The 24,851-nt window shown below is 36.3% G+C and overlaps 1 protein-coding gene across 1 annotated transcript in view; it reads right to left on the bottom strand.

The window, feature by feature from the left end:
* LOC114054016 (serine/threonine-protein kinase Sgk3) overlaps positions 1–24,851 on the bottom strand; it is a 159,357-nt gene that overhangs the window by 27,226 nt on the left and 107,280 nt on the right. Inside the window, exons 6-12 of the mRNA XM_027877100.1 lie at positions 19,525–19,612; positions 12,029–12,078; positions 8,106–8,163; positions 913–996; positions 687–818; positions 218–330; positions 82–127 (exon numbers count right to left, since the gene is read on the bottom strand). Of these exons, the coding sequence (XP_027732901.1) occupies positions 82–127; positions 218–330; positions 687–818; positions 913–996; positions 8,106–8,163; positions 12,029–12,078; positions 19,525–19,612 (571 nt within the window). The remainder of the gene's footprint in view (positions 1–81; positions 128–217; positions 331–686; positions 819–912; positions 997–8,105; positions 8,164–12,028; positions 12,079–19,524; positions 19,613–24,851) is intronic.

The following is a 24,851-nucleotide window of genomic DNA, read 5'->3' as shown; positions in this document are numbered from 1 at the left end:
ATGATGCACACACAAAAAAACACAAATACATTTTAACAGAACTTTGGAATTTACCTATGAGAAAAAGAAAAAAAAAAAAACCATACTTACTATTGAATCCAAAAGAATGTTTTCTGGTTTCAAGTCCCTGTCCCCAAAGAAAAAATAGACCTCTACATTAATTAAGATATTAGAGGAAAAAGGAGTATTAATTACTAGGAACATTTATGAAATTTACCTGTATACTATTTTTATAGAATGTAAGTAGCCCAAAGCACTGGCAATTTCTGCAGCATAAAATCTGGCTCTGTGTTCTGGAAAGGATCGTTCTCTTTGTAAGTGAAAGAAAAGCTGTCAATAAAAAGAATTCATGCTAAGATCAAAGTGGAAAGTAATACACATATATTTTATAATTCCAAGGACTGAATTTGTTGGCATTATTTTTACAATAAAGTTATACTGGCCAAGTTTGGCCCCAGAAAGAAGACATAAGAAAATGTTCCTGTTCCTTCTCTCTCTTTTTAGATATGGTATGTTGCTTGGCTTTTCTGAACTACTTTTCTCTCTTTTTTTTAAAGCTCAATAATAATTGATAAAGATAACCTAGAAACAAGACTGTAAATGAGATTTAGAAAAACAGACTTTTTATTTTTAGTATAGTATTTAGAAATGCTAACATACATAGTAAGATTATATGCAAAACTTACTTCCCCTCCATTAACAAAATCCAGAACAAAATAAAGCTTTTCAGTTGTCTGGAATGAATAATGTAATCCAACCAAAAATGGATGCTTCACATTTTTCAAGAGCACGTTACGTTCAGCCATAATATGTTTTTGCTGGAAAAAAACAGAAAAGAATCAACTTGTAACATATACTAAGAACAACATTTTGATTAGTTGAGAATGACAATACACAAGTCTTTTAATTTACCTCTTTCCTCTTCAGAACAATTTTTTTCTGCAACACTTTGACAGCATAAAATTTTCCATCTAGTTTCCTTTTTGCAAGAAGAACCTGTCACATTTCAAGATAAAGAAATAATTATAATTTTTAACATTCTGTTAATAATTTAATTTGTCGGTGGAAATGACATTAAAATAGGAGGCATTAACATCTGCTTTGCCACTGTACCCTAGGAGTTCATGGGACTTTTTCATTTGACATGCAGCTGAAGTCTTCCATATGTTGTTTCCCCCATTACAATGTGAGCTCTCTGAGAGCAGGGGCTATATAATTTTTCTATTTGTAAATTGAGCACTTAATACACTCCTTTGTATATAGTTAAATGCTTAATATATGCTTTGTTCATTAATCCATTCATTCACCAATAAATGAAAAATTTTAACTGGAAAAAAGCAGATACAAAATGACTGAGATAATTGCTTACTTGTGTTCTGAAAAGGGAAACTTCTTCTGATTTTACTTGCCTGATTTCCTTCCTTTTTCCTTTAGACTAGATGGGAAGATTATGAGAAGAATGAGGTTCTGATCCTCTTCTACTTAGTAAACTTTTATGAGTTTTTAATAATCTTGTCTTCACTTACTAAAGATAAATGAGAAAATTAAATGGAACTTGGAATACCTAAAATTTCTCTTTCTTTTAGTAAATCCCTAAAAAGCACCTTTTAGGTTTTATGTCGGGATTTGTATTTGAGAAAGACAAAGAAAGGGAAATGATAAAGATATCTTTCATAATTAGGATTTTCTTTCAAGCTTCGGTTTGGGGTTTAAGCACCTTATTCCAGAAGCAGCCCCCTGCTGCAGGTAGTGGCATAGCAGTACTTACGCATATTGCAAACCCTTAGCTAAGTGGAAGGTTTAGAGCGACAAGTATAAGAAAGAGAGAAGGCAGGGGGAGTAGAGGTAGATGAGCTCCATCGAAGGATCTGGTTGTAAATTAGGAGAGGCAGTACTAGATAGTGGGAGAGTGCTGGTCTTGGAGCATGAGAGAATGGAGCTGTAGCCTCAATTCTGTCTCTATGGCTAGCTACATGACCTTGGCCGGATAACTCACTTCCAATCTTTCCAGGTTATAGTTTCCTCTTCTGTAAAGTAAGAATGTTCGGACTAGGATCAGGGGCGACTCCACCTAACATAAAGAGCCCTATGGGATACATAGTGACTTAAAAAGTCACACATTAACACTATCACTGTTCTGCAATACTTAAAAAAATTATTAGATATTTTCCAATTACAGTAGTGTTATGGCTGCATATAGTCTGGACTGGATGGTTTCTAAGGCCTCCCCTAAGAAGGCTTGCTTTATAAAAACCGTCTGAGGCAGGGCCAGAACTAGAATCTACATTTCCAAATTCTCAGTCCACTGGTGCTATTTCACAATGAGGAACGTGACTTGTAAATATTAAAATGCTACTGAAATGTGATCTTTGTATTCCAGGTAAGAAACTATGCCATGCTGACTTCCTCCATGGCAAGGATTAATCAGAAAAGCCTCTTCTGTAAGTATGGTTTAGAATCACACACACACAGAAAAAATCCACAGAACATTAACTAAAATGAACCTTGGAGTTGATTTAATTGAAACTCCCAATTTCAGATGAAGAAACTGAGATTATTCTTAAAAAATAAAAAAAGGCCAAGAGGGGAGGTAATTATGTGAGAAAATTTCTTAAAATTAATTTAGTTTGAATTATCAACAATCACTTCCATAAGCTTTTGAGTTTTAAATTTTTCTCCCCTTCTCTCCCCACCTCCCTCCCTAAGACACACGCAATCTGATATAGGCTATACATATACATTCCTATTAAACATATTTTCACATTAGTGATGTTGTAAGTAAGAATTAGAACCAATAGGAGGAACCACCAGAAAGAGGAAACAAAACACAACAGAAGCAAAAAAAATAGCAAATAGTATGCTTCAATCTGCATTCAAACTCTATAGTTCTTTCTTCTTTGTGGATAGCATTTTCCATCATGAGGACTTTGGAGATGTTTTAGATCCTTGTATTGCTGAGAAGGGTAAAATAGTTTTATTGGTATCTAATTTTTTTTTTGTCTAGATAATGGGGTTAAGTGACTTGCCCAGGGTCCAACAGCTAAGTAAGTGTTATGTGTCTGAGGCTGGATTTGAACTCAGGTCTTCCTGAATCCAGGGGGGGTGCTCTATCCACTGTGCCACCTAGCTACCCCCGAGAAATTTTTTTTCCCTAGTATGAATGTACAAAAATTACATGCCCTCCTTTATAATCCATTGCTCTCAACATCATAACTATGCTCCTTTTCATTAGTCTTCTGTCACTTCACCTCCTCCTTTCTTCTTTTCACCCATCCAACCCTACTGTCTTTTACTAGAAAATGTTCTTATCAATTGCTTGAAATGAGTTTCTACTTTATAGAGTTCCTTACCTCTAACAGCCTCCAGTCTGCTGGGATCATATCATTAACCCTTCCAAATATACCGAACCCCGGTTTTCTCCAGTTAAATGAAGATATCTGACCCCCCTCCAAATAAAAGGTTAAACATACTCTTGGATGACTTTCCCTCTCTTACTTTCTGAGACTGAAGCTATTCTGCTCTGTACTCCCTCTACTCAAAACCACTCTTTTTTTCCTCAATGTGACGAGTAATGACTACTCCACAAATGTCAGGCTAGTCAGGCAACATCTACTAAGGTCCCTGACACGTAAGTGAGGATATATTTTCCCCTAAAAAGGCAATGAAATCATTCTTGGTATTTAACTGGTCCAGGGGACTGTGGCTCAAACTGCTGATATAAGTTGTTCAATTAAAGTACAAAAAGGTTGGCACAGGAGTAGATACTAACTGGGCTGACTTGGAACTGGGCGGCTTTCAACTGAAATAATGCTATCTTTGCAGAATAACCTTCACAAGCTATTGCTAAATAAACTTCCATTTATAAAATATGGTCTACAAGCCAGTCAGTCAACAAGCATTTATTGAAAACTTACTATGTATTTAGTGCCAGCCACTGTGCTAAGCAGAGTATGGTAATAAGAACGCTGGACCTGGGGTCAAGAGTGACCTGGATTTCAATCTAACCTCCAACATTTCTTCAGCTGTGGGACCTTGACAAGTAACTGATCTTTTGGAATCAGTTCCTCCTCTGCAGTAAGAGGACAATAATACCCAGAGTATTTACCTTGCAGGGTTGCTATACAAATCAAATGAAATAATGTACATACAGATATTTAAATGCTATCTAAAACTCGACTATTATTATTTTTCAGATTTTGATGTGAGCTCCTTGAGGACAAAGGCTGTTTTCAGTTTTGTCTTTGTATCTCTTAGAGACTAAGGTTATAAGGCTAATAAGTGGTAAAGAGACCAGTGATCCTTCCTCTATAAGCATTACTGGAATATTTCAAGATCTCATTTATAAGGACTAAGATCAGGGCAATGACCAAACATGATCCGAAGAGACTGATGATGAAAGTACACTTCTCACTTCTTGGCAGAGAAGTGATGGACTAAAGGTGCAGAATGAAATAAACATTTTCAGATGCAGCCGATGTGTGAATTGGTTTTGCTTGATTATACTTGTTTATTTTAGACAAAGGAGGGCTTTTATTTTGGAGGAGGGAGAATTGTCATAGTGGGGGATACAGTGAGATATAGTAAAAGGAAAAAAAGGAATCAATGATTTTAAAAATTTTGAAGGGGTCAGAAGAAGTTCAGAAAGCAGTATAAACAAGTGGGGCAGTATTGGTAACAAATGCTGGAAAAAAAGAAAACAAGCCTAAGCCCAAAATAATAAAGAATCAGTTTTATAGGCAATTTCATTTTCTGTTCTTATACATGAAAAAGTTTGTTAAGTTCATAATAAAAAAGTAAATACTTTAAAAGCCAATCTGCTTGTTGCCTATTTGGAACTCAGAACCCATTTCCCCATAAAAACAAGGCTGGAAATAATGACTATGTTCCCAGGCTATGTCATAAAAAACTTGTAGTTCATTATTACCTTTCATCTTATTCAATTTGGTCCAGTATTCTAGCCTGTAAAGATAATTTTGGGGGCAGCTAGGTGGCACAGTGGATAGAGCCCCAGCCCTGAAGTCAGAAGGATCTGAGTTCAAATCCGGCCTCAGACCAAACACTTGACACTTACTAGCTGTGTGACCTTGGGCAAGTCACTTAACCCCAACTGCCTCACTTAAAAAAAAAAAAAGATAATTTTGAGTTCTGACTCTCTTCTAGGGCATTCAGTTTTGTGTCATCTGAAAATTTAATCCTTTATCCAAATCTTTGACCAGTATAGTAAAAAAGCACAGTGCCAACCTCATATTCCTGATGCACTCTAATGGAGACCTCCTTCCAAGTTAACATTAAATCATTAATAACTACTCTGAACCTGGCCTTTCAACCACTTCTAAATCCATCTAACTTACTAACAGCTTGAATCTCTCCTTCTTTTCCATAAGAATAGGATGAGTTTATCAATGCTTGACTAAAATTTAGGCAAATCTTATTACTAACCTTGTGAAGAAAGTGAATAAGCGTTAACATAGCACACCTTGCTGTTCAGTCGTGTCCGACTATTTGTTACACCATTTTAGGGTTTTCTTGGCAAAGACACTGGAGTGGTTGCCATTTCTTTCTCCAGTTCATTTTACAGATGAGGAACTGAGGCAAACAGGTTAAGTGACTTGCCCAGGGTCACACAGTTAGTAAGTGTCTGAGGTCAGATTTGAACTCAGGAGGATGAGTCTTCTGACTCTAGGTCCAGTGCTTTATCTACTGCACCACCTAGCTACTCATAGCATACCTGGTCTTGATGAAACCAAGTCAACTTTTTGTGATTACAACTTCCTAACCATTTCATTTAGAATTTGGTCAGGAATATAAGTCAGACTCATTGACCTAGAATTTGCAGATTATATTCTCTTTATTTTTTTTTTAATCAGCAGAAGAACCATGAAGGAAACATTGAAGGAAAAGTGGAAAAATAAGGACAGTATTTGTGATGAAAGTCAAAAAAAGAAGAAAGGGAGTAAATGGAAATATCAGATGTGTCAGAAAGGACATGAAAAATGAAGACAGAGAAAATTTCATTGGATTTGGCAATGAGATCACTAAAACTTCGGAAAGCAGATGCAATAGGACTGAAGGCAAAAAGCAGGATGTATCTCATTACAAAAGGAATACATGGTTAAGAAGCTGAGGCAGGTTGAATATTCATTGGACAAGTTGAACTATAGAGGAAAATTTAGAATCAATACAATTACTTATTCATATTCAGTTGATGATGACTGACCTTTTTATTTTATGTTTTTTAACCCAATTCTCTTATTTTTGTGTGTTTTTAAAGTTTTCCTTTTAACAACTTTTGATGGTTCCCCCCCATGATCATTAGTTTCGAGTCACTCCTCAACTTAAATTTCACCTACATCCCCAAGATAAATACAGTTAACTGTGTCTAACTATATATGCATAGTTGTCGGTAGTACGATTTAGTATGTAAGCTCCTTAAATGCCAGCAACTCAGAACCATTTATCTAATTTCAAATACAACTAAGCAGAATACTACATATATGTATAACATTTTGTTTTATATTGATACTGACAAGTTGAATGAAAATTCAAGCATTCCAATGCCTTTCATTTTCTTTTTGTTTGAATTTAACTAAATTCAATTCTATTTTATTTTATTTTCAAGTCCACATTCTCTTCTTTCCATCTTTCCCTATCCCCTCCCTGCTTGAGAAAGCAAGAAAAATAAAACTCTTTTTACAACCATGTAGATTTAAGCAAAACAAATTCCTGTATTGGCCATACTTCTGGCACCCCCATCTACCCTGCCCCAAAGCCTGTATCTGTGCTCTGAGTCCATCACTTCTCTGAGGTGGGTAGCATACTTTATTATGAGTCCTCTGGAATTGTGGGTGAGCATTATGTCGATCAGCATTCCCAAGTCTTTCAAAGCTATTTGTCCTTACAATATTGTTGTTATTGTATAAATTGTTCTCTTGGTTCCTTTCCCTTCACTCTGCACCAGTTAATACGTCTTCCCAAATTTCTCTGAAATATCCCTTTCACCACTTCTTACAGCACAAGAACATTCCATCATATTAATATACTATAGCTTGTTCAGTCATTACCTGACAGACACCATTTCAGTTTCCAATTCTTTGCCACTATAAAAAGAACTGCTATAAATATTTTTGTTCATATGGTTCCTTTCTGTCTTTCTTTGCTCTCTTTAGGAGAGCAGAACTAGTAGTAACACTGCTGGATCAAAGGGTATGCACAGTTTGATAGTCTTTTGGACATATTTCCAAATTGCTTTCCAGAATAACTGGACCCGTTAATGCACTGACAATGCATTAACGTACCTGTTTTCTCACAGTCCCTTTAGCATTTGTCATTTTCCTTTTCTATCAACTCTGCCAAAGATGGGTGTGAAGTGGTACCAAAGAGCTGTCTTAATTTGCATTTTTCTAATAATTGGTGATTTAGGGCATTTTATATGGTTTTTAATAGCTTGGCTTTCATCTTCTGTAAACTCCCCACTTTCATTCTTTGACCATTTGTCCACCAGGGAATGGCTCTTATTTGTATAAATTTGACTTCAGTTCCCTATGTCTTAAAAATGAGACCTTTATCAGAGAAACTTAATGCAAAGATTCTCCCCCTCCACAATTTCCTGTTTCTCTTCCAATATTAGCTGAATTGGTTTTGCTTGTATGTACAGACTTTTAAAATTTTATGTAATCAAAACTGTACATTTTACCTCCTGTCAACTTCTCTTTTTCCTGTTTAGTTATGCATTCTTCCCCTAATCCACAAATCTGACAGGTAATTTCTTCCATGCTTTCCTAATTTGTTTATGATATCACCTTTATGTTTAAATCATGTACCCATCTAAAGCTTGTATTAATTACTTTTCTTTTTTAAGGAGTATCTCTTCAATCCTAGAAGTATTTCCTTCCTTCTTATCTCTATAAAACTATGGCCCTTGTGAAATAGTGCCTTATATTAGTGATATTTGCATGTATCTTATATTTCCTATTAAACTGTAGGTGTCTTGCAGGAAAAAACTGTCTTATAAAACTTTGTTTCCTACACGGTTCCAAACACAAGAAGGTACTCACTGAAGTTTCTGTTCAATAAATTTATAGAGTAAGAAAATAGAGATACTTTACCTTGCCAAAACTGCCTTTTCCAATAACTTTTAGGAAATCAAAATCTGTTGGTTTGGCACTGAAACAAAATAAGAAAGACACAAAAATAAACCAGGTTATTAATCTCAGTAAGAAAAATGCTGACTGTCCTAGTTGTAAGTAGCATATAAGCATTGAACTTTATGGCATGATGTCAAAAGTTTGAGCTATTTATAAAATACCTGAGAATATCTATAACCAATAAAACCAAGTAAGTTATAGGATTGTTAATCTAAAAAAAATTTAAATTTCTCCTTATTATATAATGATTATAATAATGTAAATGGAAATGACAACCACAAAACAATAAAAAACAAATATAAAGTTATAAAGAACAAGTTTGACCCCAAAGAAGAAATATGAGGAAATATTCCCACCCTTTGTTTTTGCAGAGATATGAGATGCCACAAGTGTGAAACACTGCATATAATATCAGATTTTTAAAATATACTTATTGGTTGTCCAGAATTTTTTTCTTTCTCCTAAAAAAAATTTCCTTATTATAAGGGATGGCTCTTCACGTTGGGGGGAAAGGGATCCAGAGAGAAATTCAGGCAATATAAGAACAAATTCATTAAAAATATATTTTAAAACTTGTGTTTTATATATATTTTAAAAAGATATCAATCAATCCATTAATCAAGTATTTATTACCACCTATTACGTGTCAGGCCCTGCGATAAGTGGTAGGGATGGATGCACTTACAAAGAATGAAACAATCTTTACATGTAAGGAGCTTATATTCTAATAGAGAAGACAAGAGGTACATTAAAAACACATACATGTATATATGTAAACACAGCACAAATATAAAATTAATAAAGTCATACAAAGTAATTAAATACAAAGTAGTTAGGAGGAAAGACAGATAGGGCATCATGTGGAAGATGGTGCCTGAGCTGCATAATAAAGGGAGAGAGGGATGCTATTAAGTGGAAGCAAGAAAGAAGTGCATCAGGACACACAGAATGGCCAGAAGACGGGCCCTTACTTACACAGAGCTGGAGTGTCGTTTGTGAGTGTAAGATGAGGAATAATGTCCAGTGAGGCTGGAAAGACAGGCTATGAGCAGGCTGTGTAGGGCTCTAAAAACTAAACAACAGTTTGTATTTATTCCAGAAACACTAAGGAGACACCATAGTTAGATGAGTAGGGGACTCTGCCAGCAGCCTGTAGGAGGGTCAGAAGACCAATTAGGAATCTGTTGCGGTAACCTAGGAGAGGTGATGACAGCCTGAACTAAAGTAGTATTTGGGTAACTGGAAAGAAGAGTGCAGATTCCATAAATGTTGTGAAGGTAGGAATGGCAAGATTTGGCAACTGACTGAATATGTAGGATGAGAAAGAGAGAGGAGTCCAGAATAACACCAAGATTATGAACCTAAGCGACTGGAAAGATGATGGTAGTTCTGATTGAAACTGGGAAATTTGGAAAAGGGAAGGATTAGGGTGAAAACATAATGAGTTCAGTCTGGAAGGCAATACACATCCTAACTAAATTTGTGAGTTGGCATCACAGGATGTAATACTTATAGTTGGTAATATATGTTGAAGGAGAAATCTTGGAATAGATAGTAAAGCTACTAAGAAATCTTTTTCCTAGCTGTAGGAAAAGACAATCACAATTTCACAAAGACTTATCAATGGCTATGTAATTTACTTTGTTTCTGCCTTTGAATGGAGAAAGAAGGAAGCCAGGAACAAAGGAATCAGAGAGAAAGCTAAGGCCATTCCTTTATTTGGATCAACCTGGCAGGTGAATATTCTGTTAGTGGGTGGGAAAGAAAAAAGCTGTGGGCAAAGTTGAGAAAAAACTGCTAGAAAGTTTGACGCCACTCCTGGTCTGAAGCTGTACTAGGAAGCTGCTTACTCCAAGATAAAAATGCAATCAGTCAACAAGAATTTATTCAGTGCCGATTACCAGGCTCTGTTAAGTGCTCAGGATACAAAGGAAGGCAAAAACATAGTTCTCGCTCTCAAGGAACTCAGTTTAATAGGGGAGACTATGCAAAGAACTATGTATAAAAAAGATCTATATCATAAATATGGGAAAAGGACCTACATGTACAAAAATATTCATAGCAGCTCTTTTTGTGGGGGCCAAGAATTGGAAATTGAGGGGATGCCCGTCAGTTGAAGAATGACTGAACAAGTTGTGGTATATGAATGTAATGGAATACTACTGTACTATAAGAATGATGAGCAGGAAGACTTTAGAAAAACGTGAAAAGACTTACATAAACTGACGCTGAGTGAAGTGAGTAGAACCAGGAGAACAATGTACACAGTAACAGCCACATTGTATGATGATTAACTTTCACAGACTTGGCTCTTCTCAGCAATACAAGGATCCAAGACAACTCCAAAAGACTCATAATGAAAAATGCTGTCCATTTCCAGAGAAAGAACTATGGAGTCTGAGTACAGATCGAAGCAAACTGTTTGCTCTCTTTTTTTGTTATTTTGTTTTTTCTATTATGACAGAATTATGGGTAACATAGGAAAGATTCGAGAGGCCTACCACTACAATGCTGGAATTCATTATCAAGCATCTTTTCATATACTGCTGGTGAAGCTGTACATTAATCCATCCATTCAAGAAACAATTTGGAATCTATGCTAAAAAACAGCTAAGATGTCCATACTCTTTGACCCTGGGGTTCCAATACTAGGCATACACTTCAAGGAGGTCAAAATCTTCATGGCAGCACACTTTGTGGTAGCAAAAAAATCTGACACCATGTAGGTGCTCACTGATAGTGGTACAGAATAGACTATTAATGAGCTGTACTATAAAAAATAAGAATGAGAATTAAAATGGAATACTTATATGAACTGAACAAGAATGAAGGAAGCAGAATCACGAAAAGGTACACAATGACTATAACACAACGTAAATTGAAAGAACAATAAAACAAAACTTATCACTATATAATTACAAGGATTAAGCTTTTTTGCCCCAGGTGAGAACTGAGAAAATGCATCTCTTTCCCTTCACTGCAGAGATAGGGGATGGATACTGGATACATTGTTAGACATGGTTGATGTGCTGGTTGGTTTTGCTGGTCTGCTTTTTTCCCATCTTTCTTTTGAAATTTTTGTTACAAAAGACATCTCACTAGGAAAGGGAGGAGGGATATAATCAGAAATAAATGCATTGTCATGGTAGCGAGGTGGCGCCACAGTCCATAGAGCGCTGGGCCTGGAATTAGGAAGACTGAGGTCAAATATGACCTCAGACACTTACTAGCTGTATGAACTGAGGCCAGTCACTTAAGCTGTCTGTCTCTATTTCCTCACTGTAAAATGGGAATAACAGCACCTGTCTCCCAAGGTTGTTCTGAGGATCAAATGAGATATGTGTAAACTGCTTAGTACACTGCCTGACACATAGTAAGGGCTTATTCCCTTTCTTCTAAATGTAAAAAAAGTCAACAATAAAAATAAATAAGTAAAAGAAATTAAAATATCTTTTTTCTTTAAAACAAATACTTCCAAAATAAACAGCCAATTATTTTAGCATAAACCTGTTACTTTTTCTGATAAAAAGGGAGGACTGTCTCCCAGGACAAAAAGCATTTTTTATTAAGCCTGCATATATAATTATAGTCTAAGCTATTTTATCCCCATTTCAAATAGGGAAACAAGAATGTTGCCAATCACATTCTGTTTAACTCCAATTTGTTCAGGCTATAACATTGCTACAAGGATTAAAACTTGGCATGACATACTAAATAATTTATGGAGTACAAAAACAATGTATGTCTAAGTATTCACTCTTACTCAAGTATTACTTCTGAGGCTCCCAGCTAAACTACTAGTTTTAAAAATAATATTTTTATATTAAAATGTTTCCCCCCACAATTAACAATAAAAGGATAGTTTGAAAAAAAATTAAACCTACTGAGGATTTCCAGATGGTCCCAGGTTGATGTTCTGTGAGGTAGAGTGTAGCTGTTTGGGGGAAGGAACAATAACATTTTCAATTAGTAAGACTGAAGTCAATAAACAGTTATTTATAGAATACATTTTAAGTGCTTTTTAGGGGGGATATACATCTGGCATTACTAAGACTTAGCAAGTCAGAAAAATCTCAAGGCTTTATTACCAACTTAAAGGTCAGTGAGTGATACTCTCTCTGTGAGAGGCAGAGGTACAAATTCATGGAGTAAACTAAATACCTGGTAATAACTGAAGATGTTTTTTCAGATCACACATCTTTGAAAAGATTCACTAACATTGTACAGATTTGTTTATGAAATTGGCAATTCTGGTTCACCAAATACTATCTAGCAAACTACCACATGGCCAAAACGAGACCTTGGGAAAAGCAACTCTTAAAAGAAGCCAGAAAAGGTCAATCCTGCTTCAATTACACTCACTTCACTAATTCTTTACACATTAAATAGATAAAAACAATAATTCAGTTGGTGTATCTAGATTCTTCAAATGTGTTTATTATGCTAGAGACAAGGGAAAAAAAAATTAAAGCCTAAGGAAGCAAAGCGAACTTCAAAGACTCCCATCTCCATTAATTGTTAGCTCCTAGAAATGTTTAGCCAAACAATCACTTAGTAGGTATTTGAGTAATGTATTAATGTGTTCAAATTCTAATGAAAACTATAGGATTGTAATTTTTTAAGAAAAAAGACAGAAGTGCCCTTTTTTACCCACAGTTAAATAAATCCCTTTGAAGAAAGAACAAGTTCTAATATAGTTCATTTTTCATTCCAATAAATATCTTTAAATTCCAAATCCCCAGAATTTGTTGTGGTAAAATACAGTTTTGTGATACATCACAATTTTGTTGTGAGGCAACAAAATTCCAGGTAAAAAAATAATTGGACAAATGTATTCATCTTCATCTTGGTATCTCACGGTCCAGCACTATTCATATAATAGATTAAAATACATGTTTGTTGAATGTGATTAACACTATAATATTATGATTCTATGGAATACCCGGAGAAATGGTATATAGCCTTTTATGCTTAAACATGCAAGCCCCAGAGTCTGAGATGTGGTGGAATACACACTGGATTCATGAAAATCATGTCTGAGTCTCAGTTCTCATAGACCTTGGGCAAGTCACTTTACTCATCCATGAAATGGAGATAAGAAAACCTATTTTATAAACCAAGAAGTTAGAGAAATTGAGCCATGAACATTAACTATATACTGTACATTTTATGTGTGTTTTTATTTTTTTTTATTCTAAATAGTCTTTTATTTTTCCCAGTAAATGTAAAGACAAGTTTGTTTTTTTTTTTAACTTTTTAGGCATTTGGGGTTAAGTGACTTGCACAAGGTCACACAGCTAGTAAGTGTCAAGTATTTGGTCTGAGGCTGGATTTGAACTCACATCCTCCTGACTTCAGGTCCTCCTGACTTCTGCGCCACCTAGCCACCCCAAGACAGTTTTTAAGATTCACTTTTTTATATAAAATTTTGAGTTCCAAATTTTCCTCCTTCTGCACTACCTGCCCCCAAGACAGTAAACAATTTGATATAGGTTATATATGTGCAATCATATAAAACACATCCATATTAGTCATGTTATGAAAGAAGAAACATAACAAAAGGGAAAAAAACATGAAAATAGTATGCTCCAATCTGTATTCAGACTCCATCAGTTCCTTCTCTGGATGTGGATAGCATTTTCCATCATGAGTCTTTTGGACTTGTCTTGTATCACTGTATTGCTGAGAATTGCTAAGTCAATCATAGTTGACCATTGCACAATGTTGTTGATACTGTGTACAATGTTCTCCTGGTTCTGCTCATTTCCCTTTGTATTAGTCCATGTAAGTCTTTCCAGGTTTTTCTGAAATCCACCTGCTCTTCATTTCTTATAACAAAATACTATTCCATTACATTGATAGACCACAACTTACTTAGTTATTCCCCAATTGATGGGAATTCCCTCAATTTCCATATAATTGTGGTTTTAATGATAAAGGAGAGATACAATAACTTAACTGTTCCTTTATCTAACTTTTCTCCAGTGGACTATGTAGGAGAATTAAGTGTACCTAGACTATGAAGCAGTCAACAAAAGTGAAGTGTCTAGTATTTGGCAGTCACAGCATGCTGGATACTGAATATACAAATACAATGAATTAAACAGTGCCTATGCACAAAGAGTTCTGAAGAAGTAGAGTACATATGTAAACATATACATAATCTACATAAGGAGATAAATACAAAGTATTTTGGAAAGCAGGGCACTAACAGTTGGGATGGTGGTGGCTGGAATCAGAGACAGCTTCCTCTGAAGGTGTTACAGCATGTAAGCTATGTATATGGAAGATAATTTATTCATTCAACATATTAAGCACCTACTATGTGCTAAGGACACAGGAAAAAAAATTAAATACTCCCTGCCCTCAAGGAGTTTTACATTCTATTACAACAACTAAGGCAACATATCTTTATAATTTAGGATTAAGTGTAATTTATTATTATTGCTATTTGTGAATTTTGTTCCAAAGGAAGACATCTCTGTAATTGTTAAGAGTTACAATGGAAACCAATTAGAAAATAAAATCAGATATATCATCTTTTGCCTATACTCCTGGTGTACTAGAAAGAACACTGGAGTTGGAAGTCTGAAAATTTCAGTGTGGCTATACTATCTGAACTTGGCTATGTCAACTGACCTTGGGCAAGTCACAATTTCTCTTGAGTCTTAATTTCTTCACCTGTAAAATAGAGATGATAATACTTATACTACCCACCTCAAGGGACATTGTGAGGACCTAATAAATACCTGTGAAAGCCCTGTGTAGCCATAAAGAGCTATATAGAGTAAGCTATTGTAACTTTTCAGGAATGTGTCTAATTAATAAAGTTAGGTCAAGCTGTAACTTATTAAAAGAATGAATAACATGACATTGTGTCACTAAACCTCTCTGGTTAAAGATTTCTTACCTGTTTAAAAAAAAAAGATGGATTTGGCTAGCTGACCGCTAAAGTTTCTTCCAGTGTTACTGTAAGAATCAGTAGAGTTTGTAATTATAACAACCACACTTGGCTTCACAGAAGAGCTGAGCTGTGGGAAACTATGGACGGGAATTATTTTATTTACACATATATTTGTATGTTCAGACACATCAGACGTGGCTGATGTGTTAGATAGCTCTTTCTTTTATAATCCTTATTACAAGGAATAATTTGTTGGGTAGGAGTAATATGTGTAGAAATAAACATGTAAAAACAAGATATCAATGAAGTTCTTTACAGAAAAATTGCATAACTTCATTTAATAAGGTAATTCTTATTTAGAATATATGAAAACTTTAAAATGAGTATAGAATTACAGAATTTTAGGGAAAAATGATTTTATAATTGAAGGAACAGGCTTCCCTTGTTAAGAGACTAGGCAATTTTCTCATGATTATAAGTTAGTGGCAAAACTGGGTTGGGAGCAGCCAGGATTCTAAAGACTCTGTGTTCTACTTCACCCTATGACCACATGGGACATCCAGGTGACTTATCACTACAAGCCATCTCTGTGTGCTGTGATCACCACTTTCCCTGTTCCCCATCCTGAGGAAGGGCTGGATTTTTTTTTTGGTGGGGAGGTCAGGAGAAGAGACTAGACCTGGGATTGTGTGAACTCTTCGAGATAAGTAAATCCTCTATCACGGCCTGGGAGATCAGATGATTTGCCCACAGTCATTCAGCACAGAAGTCATAGGAAGAACTTGAGTCCAGTTCTTTTCAAATCTGGGTCTGATGGTCTATCCACTATGCCACATGGACTCTCACATCAGAGCTTTATAAAAACTAAATAAATAAGTTGCCCCAGCACCAAACAATACCAAATCAATAAACTAGTAAAGCATATATCTAAATAGTATTCTTCTTGCTATTTACTGATACTTGTAGAAGTAACATTTTAAATAAGCTTATTCACTTAACTTGCTACAGGCTTATTCATGTAAAATAACATAATTTATATTTGCCTGGAAGATTAATATTACCATAGTAGCAGGCATCTTTGTGACATATTAGCACAATTTATTCAATAGCAAAGATATAAGGCTGAATAAGAAAGTCATGTGTTACTTCTAAACCAGAGGTTCTCCACCACCTCTGTCATTTGCATCTTACTTGATAAGGAAGAGGAAGAAATAATGAAGTATTTTTATTTAAAGGGCTTTTCCTGGTAGCTGGGCTGTGGTCATAGTTCAAAATAACATTTCAAAGTTTAGCATGGGTTGGCGATTGAGATGAGCAAGAGTTATCAACAAAAACTTTAACATTTCCCCCATATAATCCATAAAGTAGGAAATTTACTCATGGACTAAGGTTTGACTGTATTTCATTTTAAGTTACTATTCCCTTAAAGCTGGCATTAATTTAAATTTTTGCCATGGTATCTTCCCATTAATTCAATTCAACAAATGCATGGGAAGGATGGTGGAGGGAGGGATGGAGTAGAATAACACATACACATACAGAAATATTTACATGTTAACACAATATATACATTACATCTAATATAAAAGCAAGGCATATGTATAAATAATATGTTGTTGTTCATTCATGATCAAATATTCACGACCTCATTTGGCAAAGATACTGGAATAGTTTGCCATTTCCTACTCCAGCTCATTTTACAGATAAGGAAACAGAGCTATTACAAATGGGCAAGTGACTTGCCTAGGATCACATAGCCAGTAAGTGTTTGAGGGCAGACTTAAACTCAGGTCTTCCTGACTCCAGCCCAGCACTCTATTCACAGCACCACCTAGCTGCCTCCAATACATAATATACACATAACAATAACACAGACATAATAATATATATAAATACCAGATAATTTGAAGAGGGAAGTATCATTAACAACCTCGGAATAAGGGAAGGCTTCAATGAAGAAGTCTCATATAAATTTAGCTCTTGAGAAGTAGAAATTAGGGAAGGATCACATTCAAGGCATAAGGAACATATAATGTCAATGCATTAAGGCAGAAGATAGAAAGTGGAGTCTGGAAAATATTTAGTAGTCTATTTTGGTTGATTCATAAGATGAATGAAGGCAAGTGACAGAAGTTAAAACTGGAAAAACAGAACCATATCATGGAGGGTTTTAAAAGCTAAGCTGGGAGATTTGTATTTTAACCCTGAGGTAGGTCATAGTGAGCCACTGAAAACTCTTGAGTAGGGAAGTACATGATCAGATTTGTGCCTTAGGAAAATTATTTTGGCAGTTATATTGGAGAGGGGGGAAAAAAGGAAAAAGAGGAAGACTAATTAGGAAAAGCTTTTACTAGTCAATAAGAGGTGACAAGGGCCTGGATTGGGGAGGGGGTGGTTGTGAAAACAGAGGAATGGAGAATGATGGGAAAGATGTTACAGAGGTAGAATCAGTAAGATGGGGCAAATGATTCAGTGTGAGGGGGGTGAAGGAGAAGGGATGACTTCTAAGAGGCCACAACCTGAATGACTAAATGAGAGTCCCCTCAATAGAAATAGGGAACTTTGAAGCAGCAGTTTTAGGGGGGAATCAGTTTTTTTAAAACTTGATGACTTTAAGTAGCTAACATGTGGGACCGCAGTTCAGTAAGATTAAGGCCAGACTATCTACGGTAGTCATTGGTGTGTAAATGATAATTAAATCTATGGGAGCTAATAAATCTCCAAGGGTAAGGGTATAGAGAAGAAAAGAGGGCCCATCACAGATTCCTGAGGGATACTCACACCAAATGAAAAGGAAGTGCATAATACTGATGTGAAAGAGCAGTTAGGTTAAGAAAAAGTCAAGAGAGAATGGCACCAGAGAAACCTGAGAAACAAGAATTCCCAAGAGAAATGCACATGACTAATGGTGTCAAGAGCATCAGAGAGATCAGGGGAGTTAAGGCCTGGATTTACCGGATTCAACAGTTAAGCGATCACTACTAACTGGTCAGAGAGCAGCTTCAATAGAGCAGCAGGGCTTTTAAGACATATTGCAAGTGGCTGAGCAAAAAGGAGATGGAAAAAGGAAGTAGAGAACACTCATTCCAGCAGGCTGGTAGTAAGAGAAAGGAAGCTGGAATAATTAAGGCAACAAGCATTTATTAAGCACCTATTTATCACATACGAGGAACTAAGCTAAGTGCTAGGGATACAAAGAAAGGGAAAAAAACCAATTCCAGCCTCAAAGAACTTATTGTAATCTAAAGGGAGAGGACACCATGTGATAAGATTAATACAACAAAGTGGAGCTAATCAAAGTTAGAGAGGGGAAAGCTCCAAGGCTAAGGAACCTGAGAAAGGCTTCTTGCAGAAGATGGTGCTTGACTCATATTTTAAGGGAAGAGGGGGACTCTGAAGCAAGGGTAAGGAAGGAGTGCCTACCAGACATGTGAAAAGGCCAGCACAGAGCTACAAAAAGGGAGCAGGGTGTCATGTGTGAGGAAGAGAGAGAAGCCTAGTTTGGATAAGGAGTTCAGTTTTGGGGAAGGTTGAGTTCAAGATGTCTCTAGGATGTCCAATGGGAAGATGAAGCTCAGGGGAGAGGCTGGGTGGGGTTGGGAGTCATCTGCATAAGATTATAGTTAAACTCAGGGGAACTGATAAGGTTGCTAACAGAGAGTACTGGGAAAAGAGAAGAGAAATGGGAAAGGACCTTGGGGAATACCCATATGAAAAAGAACATTTTGTTCTGAATGTGTTGAGTTTGGGGGCAGCTAGGTGGTGCAATGGATAGAGCACTGGCCCTGGATTCAGGAGGACCTGAGTTCAAATCTGGGCTCAGATGTATAACACTTACCAGCTGTGTGACCCTGGGCAAGTCACTTAACCCCATTGCCTAGCTAAAAAAAAAGGAAAAAAAAAAGATCTTAAAACGACCAAGACTGGAGACTGGAGAGAAAGAAAGGTCCAAGATAAAGAAATACGGTATGCCCTTCATATCCAGTAAAAGAGACTGAGGGACATGTAGGAGAACAGAAAGATAAACCCCAAGAGACAGTATCCAGGGGAGAGGGTAGTCAACAGTGTCAAACACCAGAGAGATTAAAACTGATGAGAAATGAGAAGAGGCCATTAGATATCTCAACGAAGGGATCCAGGTCATGCCCAGTAACAGGTTTGTTTGTCCGAAAGAACTACGGTGACCTGGGCACGTCTGTAGGTGGTAGAGAAGAAGCCAGTGAATAAAGAGTCATCAAAGATCGGGGTTGGGAACAAAGAAGAATGTTCAATGGGGCAAGATAACAGAGGAAATAGAATACAGAAACAAAGGAGGAGATGTGTGGAGATGATGAGAGTTTCTAAGGCAAAGGGGAGGGGAGGCTGCTCAAGGTAGATCTTGATTTTTACAGTTAATTAAGAAGCACAGGCATATGCTGGGCCTATTTCAGGGATGAATACATGGCAGCTTTAACAAATATTAACCCATTTTATTACCTTCTGAATACTTCTTTCATCCTCATCTTCAGAAGGATCTGACTGATGTCGTGGACTGTCCATTTGAAGAAATGCTCTGACATCTGGACTAGAAACAAAATTAGCTTTGTTATGATGCTTTGTTCTTTTTTTAATATTTTGTTTTTTCTAATTACATATAAAAATAATTTTTAACATTTAAAAAATGATTTTTGAGTTTTAATTTCTCTTGCTCACTCTCCTCTCTCCTCATTGAGAAGGCAAGCAATTTTATATAGGCTTATACATGTGCAGTCATGTAAAATGTATTTCCATATTAGCCATGTTGTGAAAGAAAACACAAAACCCTTCTTCCCCCCCCAAAAAAACACAAGAAAAATAAAATTTAAAAAAGTATACTATGATCTTCATTAATTCTTCATCTGGAGATGGACAGCATTTTTCAACATAAGTCCATCTGAATTGTCTTGGATCCTAAGTCACTCAGAGTTGATCATTGTACAGTATTGGTATTATGGTGTACAATGTTCTCCTGGTTCTGCTTACTTCACTTTGTATCAATTCATGTAAGTCTTCCCAGGTTTTTCTGAAAGATGCTTTATTTTAATACCACCAACTATCAACATTCCTATATTTCTTTTTCTATCATTAGTACACTAGTCAGATTATCTAAAATAAAATTTATGATATTATAAAGCTGAATAAGACAATTTTCTTTTTGTTTTTTCAAGGCAATTGGGGTTAAGTGACTTGTCCAGGGTCACACAGCTACTGAGTATCATATGTCTGAAGCCGGATTTGAACTAAGGTGCTCCTGACTCCAGGGCTGGTGCTCTATCCACTGCACTACATAGCTGCCCCTTGAATAAGACAATTTTTAAAAGTAAATTATTTCCAAAAACTATTTTCCCTGTTCCTAGGATAATTCTTAGCACATGTATGTACTGTATAAATATTTGTTGAATTTTTGTTGTCCCTCCAATCTTAACTAATTACTAATTTGCTTCTTTAAAATGGTAACTCTTGTCACTAAATAATCTAAACAATCAGATATAACTTGTGGTTCAAATGTGTGAAAATCATCTTATTTTCTAATTGAAAAATTATTTGAAATAATTTTATGGAAAAATGTGGTGATTTAGTACCATAATTACGTTGCATTTGCATTTAAACTTTTAAAAATACATTATTAGTAGGGATAAGAACTCAGTCTCTTCATCTGTAAAATGGGGATAATAGCACCTAACTTAGGTTTGTCATGAGGACCCAATAAGAGAATTGTAAAGAGTTTAACATAGCACTTGGCACATAGTAAGCACCATGTAAATGTTAACTATGTTAATTTTTTTTTTAATTTGTGCAATAGGGAACACTCAAATAAGGCAACTCCTACTAGTACAGGTTGGTACTTTCTCTGCGACTTACAGTTTCTGGGAGCTGCACAGAACACTGGGAAGTTATGTGACTTGCTAAGGGTCACACCCAGCTGCTCTGTGTCAGCTCAACTCCATGACGGGCTCTTTATCCACCGTGTCATGCTGCCTTTCATGTTATTAGTAGAAAGCTTTAAAAGAGCACATCTTTTTAGAACGCAATGTCTTTATAAAATATAATACCTTGACTTAAAAGGTTCAAGGGTTATGAACTGCACATTTAAAATGTCAAAGCAGCAAAATTACAGGAGCTAAGTGACAGACAAACCAAGAAGGTTCAAGTTTAATAAAGGAGCTGGCAACATGCTAAAAATAGTTCTGTCTGTTTTAACCTAGACTAAAGACAAAGATTTAAAGTTGGGACACCATTCTCCTAAAACATCGACCATGTTATAGGAAAGATCAAAGATTCCTACTATCAGAGAGAACTTCACATTTCAACAGTTCTACAGGGTTCTGACTCGTGAAGGGTATATATACAAATCTCAATGCTGAAAGGGTGCTTAGGTATCCCCAAATCCCAACAATTCAACCTCGATGCAGGATCTACAAGCTCGATTTGAACATTTCCAATGACAGAGGACAAGCAGCCTTCTCTGAAATTTGTAGTTTTTACCCAGAGAATCACAGCCACTATATCAGAGATGGAACTTAATCCCTGGTGCTTTTGACTTTGAGGACCAGCTTTCTATCTTCTCTGCCACTGAAGGAAAACTCTAATGGTTATTTTTGAACTTTTCTTCTTTCCAGTTTTCACCAATTGATGTGAATTCTGCCCTCTGGAGCTACATACAACACAATTAATCCTTACTCCACATGAAACTTCTTTAAATATTTAAAAACAACTACACAATTCCCTATAAATCTTTTTATTTTCTAGGCTAAATATTCCCTAGTTCCTTCAACAATAATTCATATGACAGTTGCTATCTACTTCCTTATCCTGATTATCCTCCTATAAATTTGCCAACATCTCTCATAAAATATGAGATTGAACGTGACATTCCAGATACTTTTTATGTATGGACACTGAAAAGTATAGTGGGACTACTACTTTACTCATTCATGTACTACTTTACCTATTATTGTAGCCTGAGATTCCATTAGGTTTGCTTTTTTTTTTCCCAGCTGCACTGTGCAATGGCTTATGTTGTATGGGTGGGCAGTCAGTCAGCTGATGCCCCCATCCCTCACCACTGTCCCACTCTAGGTCTTTTTGTAGGTCAACTTTGCTTTTTGAGCGAAGGTGAGTTTCCCTGTGCCAGTATACCTGATTTTCTAAAATGTAAGTTTATCTCTATGGAATTTCACTCTCAGTTTTGGCCCATTGTTTTTATCTTGTTAGCTAACATATTTACTGTCTCTTTGCCTTGGGTCTGCCATGTACACAAATGATAACAAGTCTTTTATGTTTTCATAAAAGTAATCTATAAAAAGCCAAGGTGAAATAAATGCATTAATCGACAGACTTTGTGTATGTTCAGTCAGGTACCAATCTACCTAAGTCAACTACCATCTAGACTATATTTTTCCATCTCATTCACGTGGAAATCAGGAGACAAATTTTAAATTTAAAAAAAAATTCAAAGTCTTACAAAAACCAAATAAAAACAGCATTTCTATATATGTAGAACAGAAAAACAGGATAATACAAAAAAACTGTATGTACAACTTGCTTTTATTTAAAAATATGAAATACATTTAACACATGTGACTTTCAAAGATGTCCAGCTTGTCTGTGATTACTTCTGGTCTCTCCTGTACATTTTTAAAATACTTCAACAACTCTCTTTTCTTTTTTGCCAAAATATCCTTAGGCCCATTCCCCCTTCTACCTCCCCCTTCTCCCATTGAAGAAAGAGAAAAATAAAACCCCTTTATTGACTATGCATAATTAAGAAAAAAATCCTCCAAATGTCTTATTCTGCATCTTGAGTCCAGCAAGTGATGTTTCATCATTGGTCCTATGGAATCAAGGTTGGCCATTGCACTGATCAGAATTTTTAAGGCTTTCAAAGTTGTTTGTCTTCACAATGTTATTGTCAGGAGACAACTTGTCAAATAATTACTAAAAATATGACAATGTATTTTTTTTAAGTTTTTAGGCAATTGGGGTTAAGTGACTTGCCCAGGGTCACACAGCTAGTGTCAAGTGTTTGGTCTGAGGTCGCATTTGAACTCAGGTCCTCCTGACTTCAGGGCTGGTGCTCTATCTACTGCGCCACCTAGCTGCCCCTAAAATATGACAATATTTTTAGCATTCCTTTGACTTTCTAATCTTTAAATGCCAGATTGCTTGAGTAAATGGAAAGGAATAAAATGAAGCCTACTTGAACCTCTACAACAGATCCTAGTGATTCCCTACCCTTCTTCCCTAGGGACTCGCAAACTTTCTGTTTAATAATAAAGTATTATTGTCATCCACATCAGGCTTATTAGTATCTCTTGCTCAGGCTTGCAGGGCATACCATGTCATGCTTATCTGTGGAATGGAATGCTTGCACTAGCTGCAAACTATCATTCACTGAGCATCCCACAGATAAGTCATTGACAGTGATTTATACGGAAGAGGTCCTTGGCATCAGTGATGAACAGGCCCTGTAGGGAATACTGTTATCCTCCTTCAGTAACTCATAATCTCACAACTGATTGCATGGCATGGGAGACACTGGCACAAGACCACCTGGCATGGCGTGCCCTCATCAAAGAAAGTGCTGTGCTCTATGAACAAAACAGAACTGAAATAGCTCAAAACAAATGTGAAATGCACATGTTTAGAGAATCCACCCCAAATGTCCACATAAATTATTTATGTCCTACCTGTGGTAAAGCATTCTGAATTTATATTGGTTTGATGAGCCACAGTTGGACACACTGTAACTTGACTCTAACTTACTGATGTCATTTTGGTCCTCTTCAAGAACGAAGGACAACAACCAACCATCTGATCTCAAGCTAGGCTTCTAGTCAGATCTGCCAACAAGAGATTTTCAAATGGCCCAGGACACTCTTTTCAAGGCTGTCCTTGAAATTCAGGCCAAGTGAGTAAACAGGGAATCTACACACACTAAGGACTTTGTAGCTCAGTTGGCCAAAATTAAGAAACCTGGTCACTGAATGCAATGCTCTCTGTAGGCATACAAAGGTGAAATCAAGGGTATAGATACTTCCAGGTATTTCCCTTTATAGTCTATACGTAGATGGTACAGTGGACAGACCACTGGACCTGGAGTAAGGAAGATGAGTTCAAATCTAGGATCAGTCACCAGCTATGTGACCATAGGCAAGTCACTTGTCTGCCTCAGTTTCCTCGACTGTAAAATGGGGATAATAATAGCACCTCCTAGAATAGTTGTGAGTCTCAAATGAGAAAATATCTGTAAAGCACTTAGCACAGTGACACATACATGCACTTAAATACTTACTGTTTTCTTTCTAACCCTACCCCCACGAAAGCCCCATCAACCACAACAGTGGCATGGAAGATAGGGATCAGTTTCCCAATGCGAACACTTCCAGAGGACATGGTTGCAAGGGGTGGAAGACGGAGGAAGTTCCAAGCTTAGAATGACAAATAGTCTACGCTCCCAGACTGCAGTTGGGGCAACTGGTTGTAATGATATATTGTGATAATATATAATAATGTATTATCAAAATACATAATATGATAATAACTAGCATTTATATGACACTTTAAGGCTTGCAAAGTGCTTTTCCTATATTGTCATTTGATCCTCATATCGGATGAGAGAAGTAAGACTGAGAGAGGTTAAATGATTTGCCCCAGGTTACACAGCTAGTAGGTGTCAGAGGCAGAATTTAAACCCAGATTTCCCTGACTCCAAGTCTACTATTCCATCCACCAAGTAATCTCGAGGTCCCATTCAATAACCCACTGTAGAGTTCTATTGGGCA

Source organism: Vombatus ursinus, unplaced genomic scaffold, assembly GCF_900497805.2.
Source record: "Vombatus ursinus unplaced genomic scaffold, bare-nosed wombat genome assembly UNPS02014812.1, whole genome shotgun sequence".
NCBI lineage: Eukaryota > Metazoa > Chordata > Mammalia > Diprotodontia > Vombatidae > Vombatus > Vombatus ursinus.
Note: the sequence above shows the minus strand (reverse complement) of the source record. Positions and strands in the feature narration are given on the sequence as shown.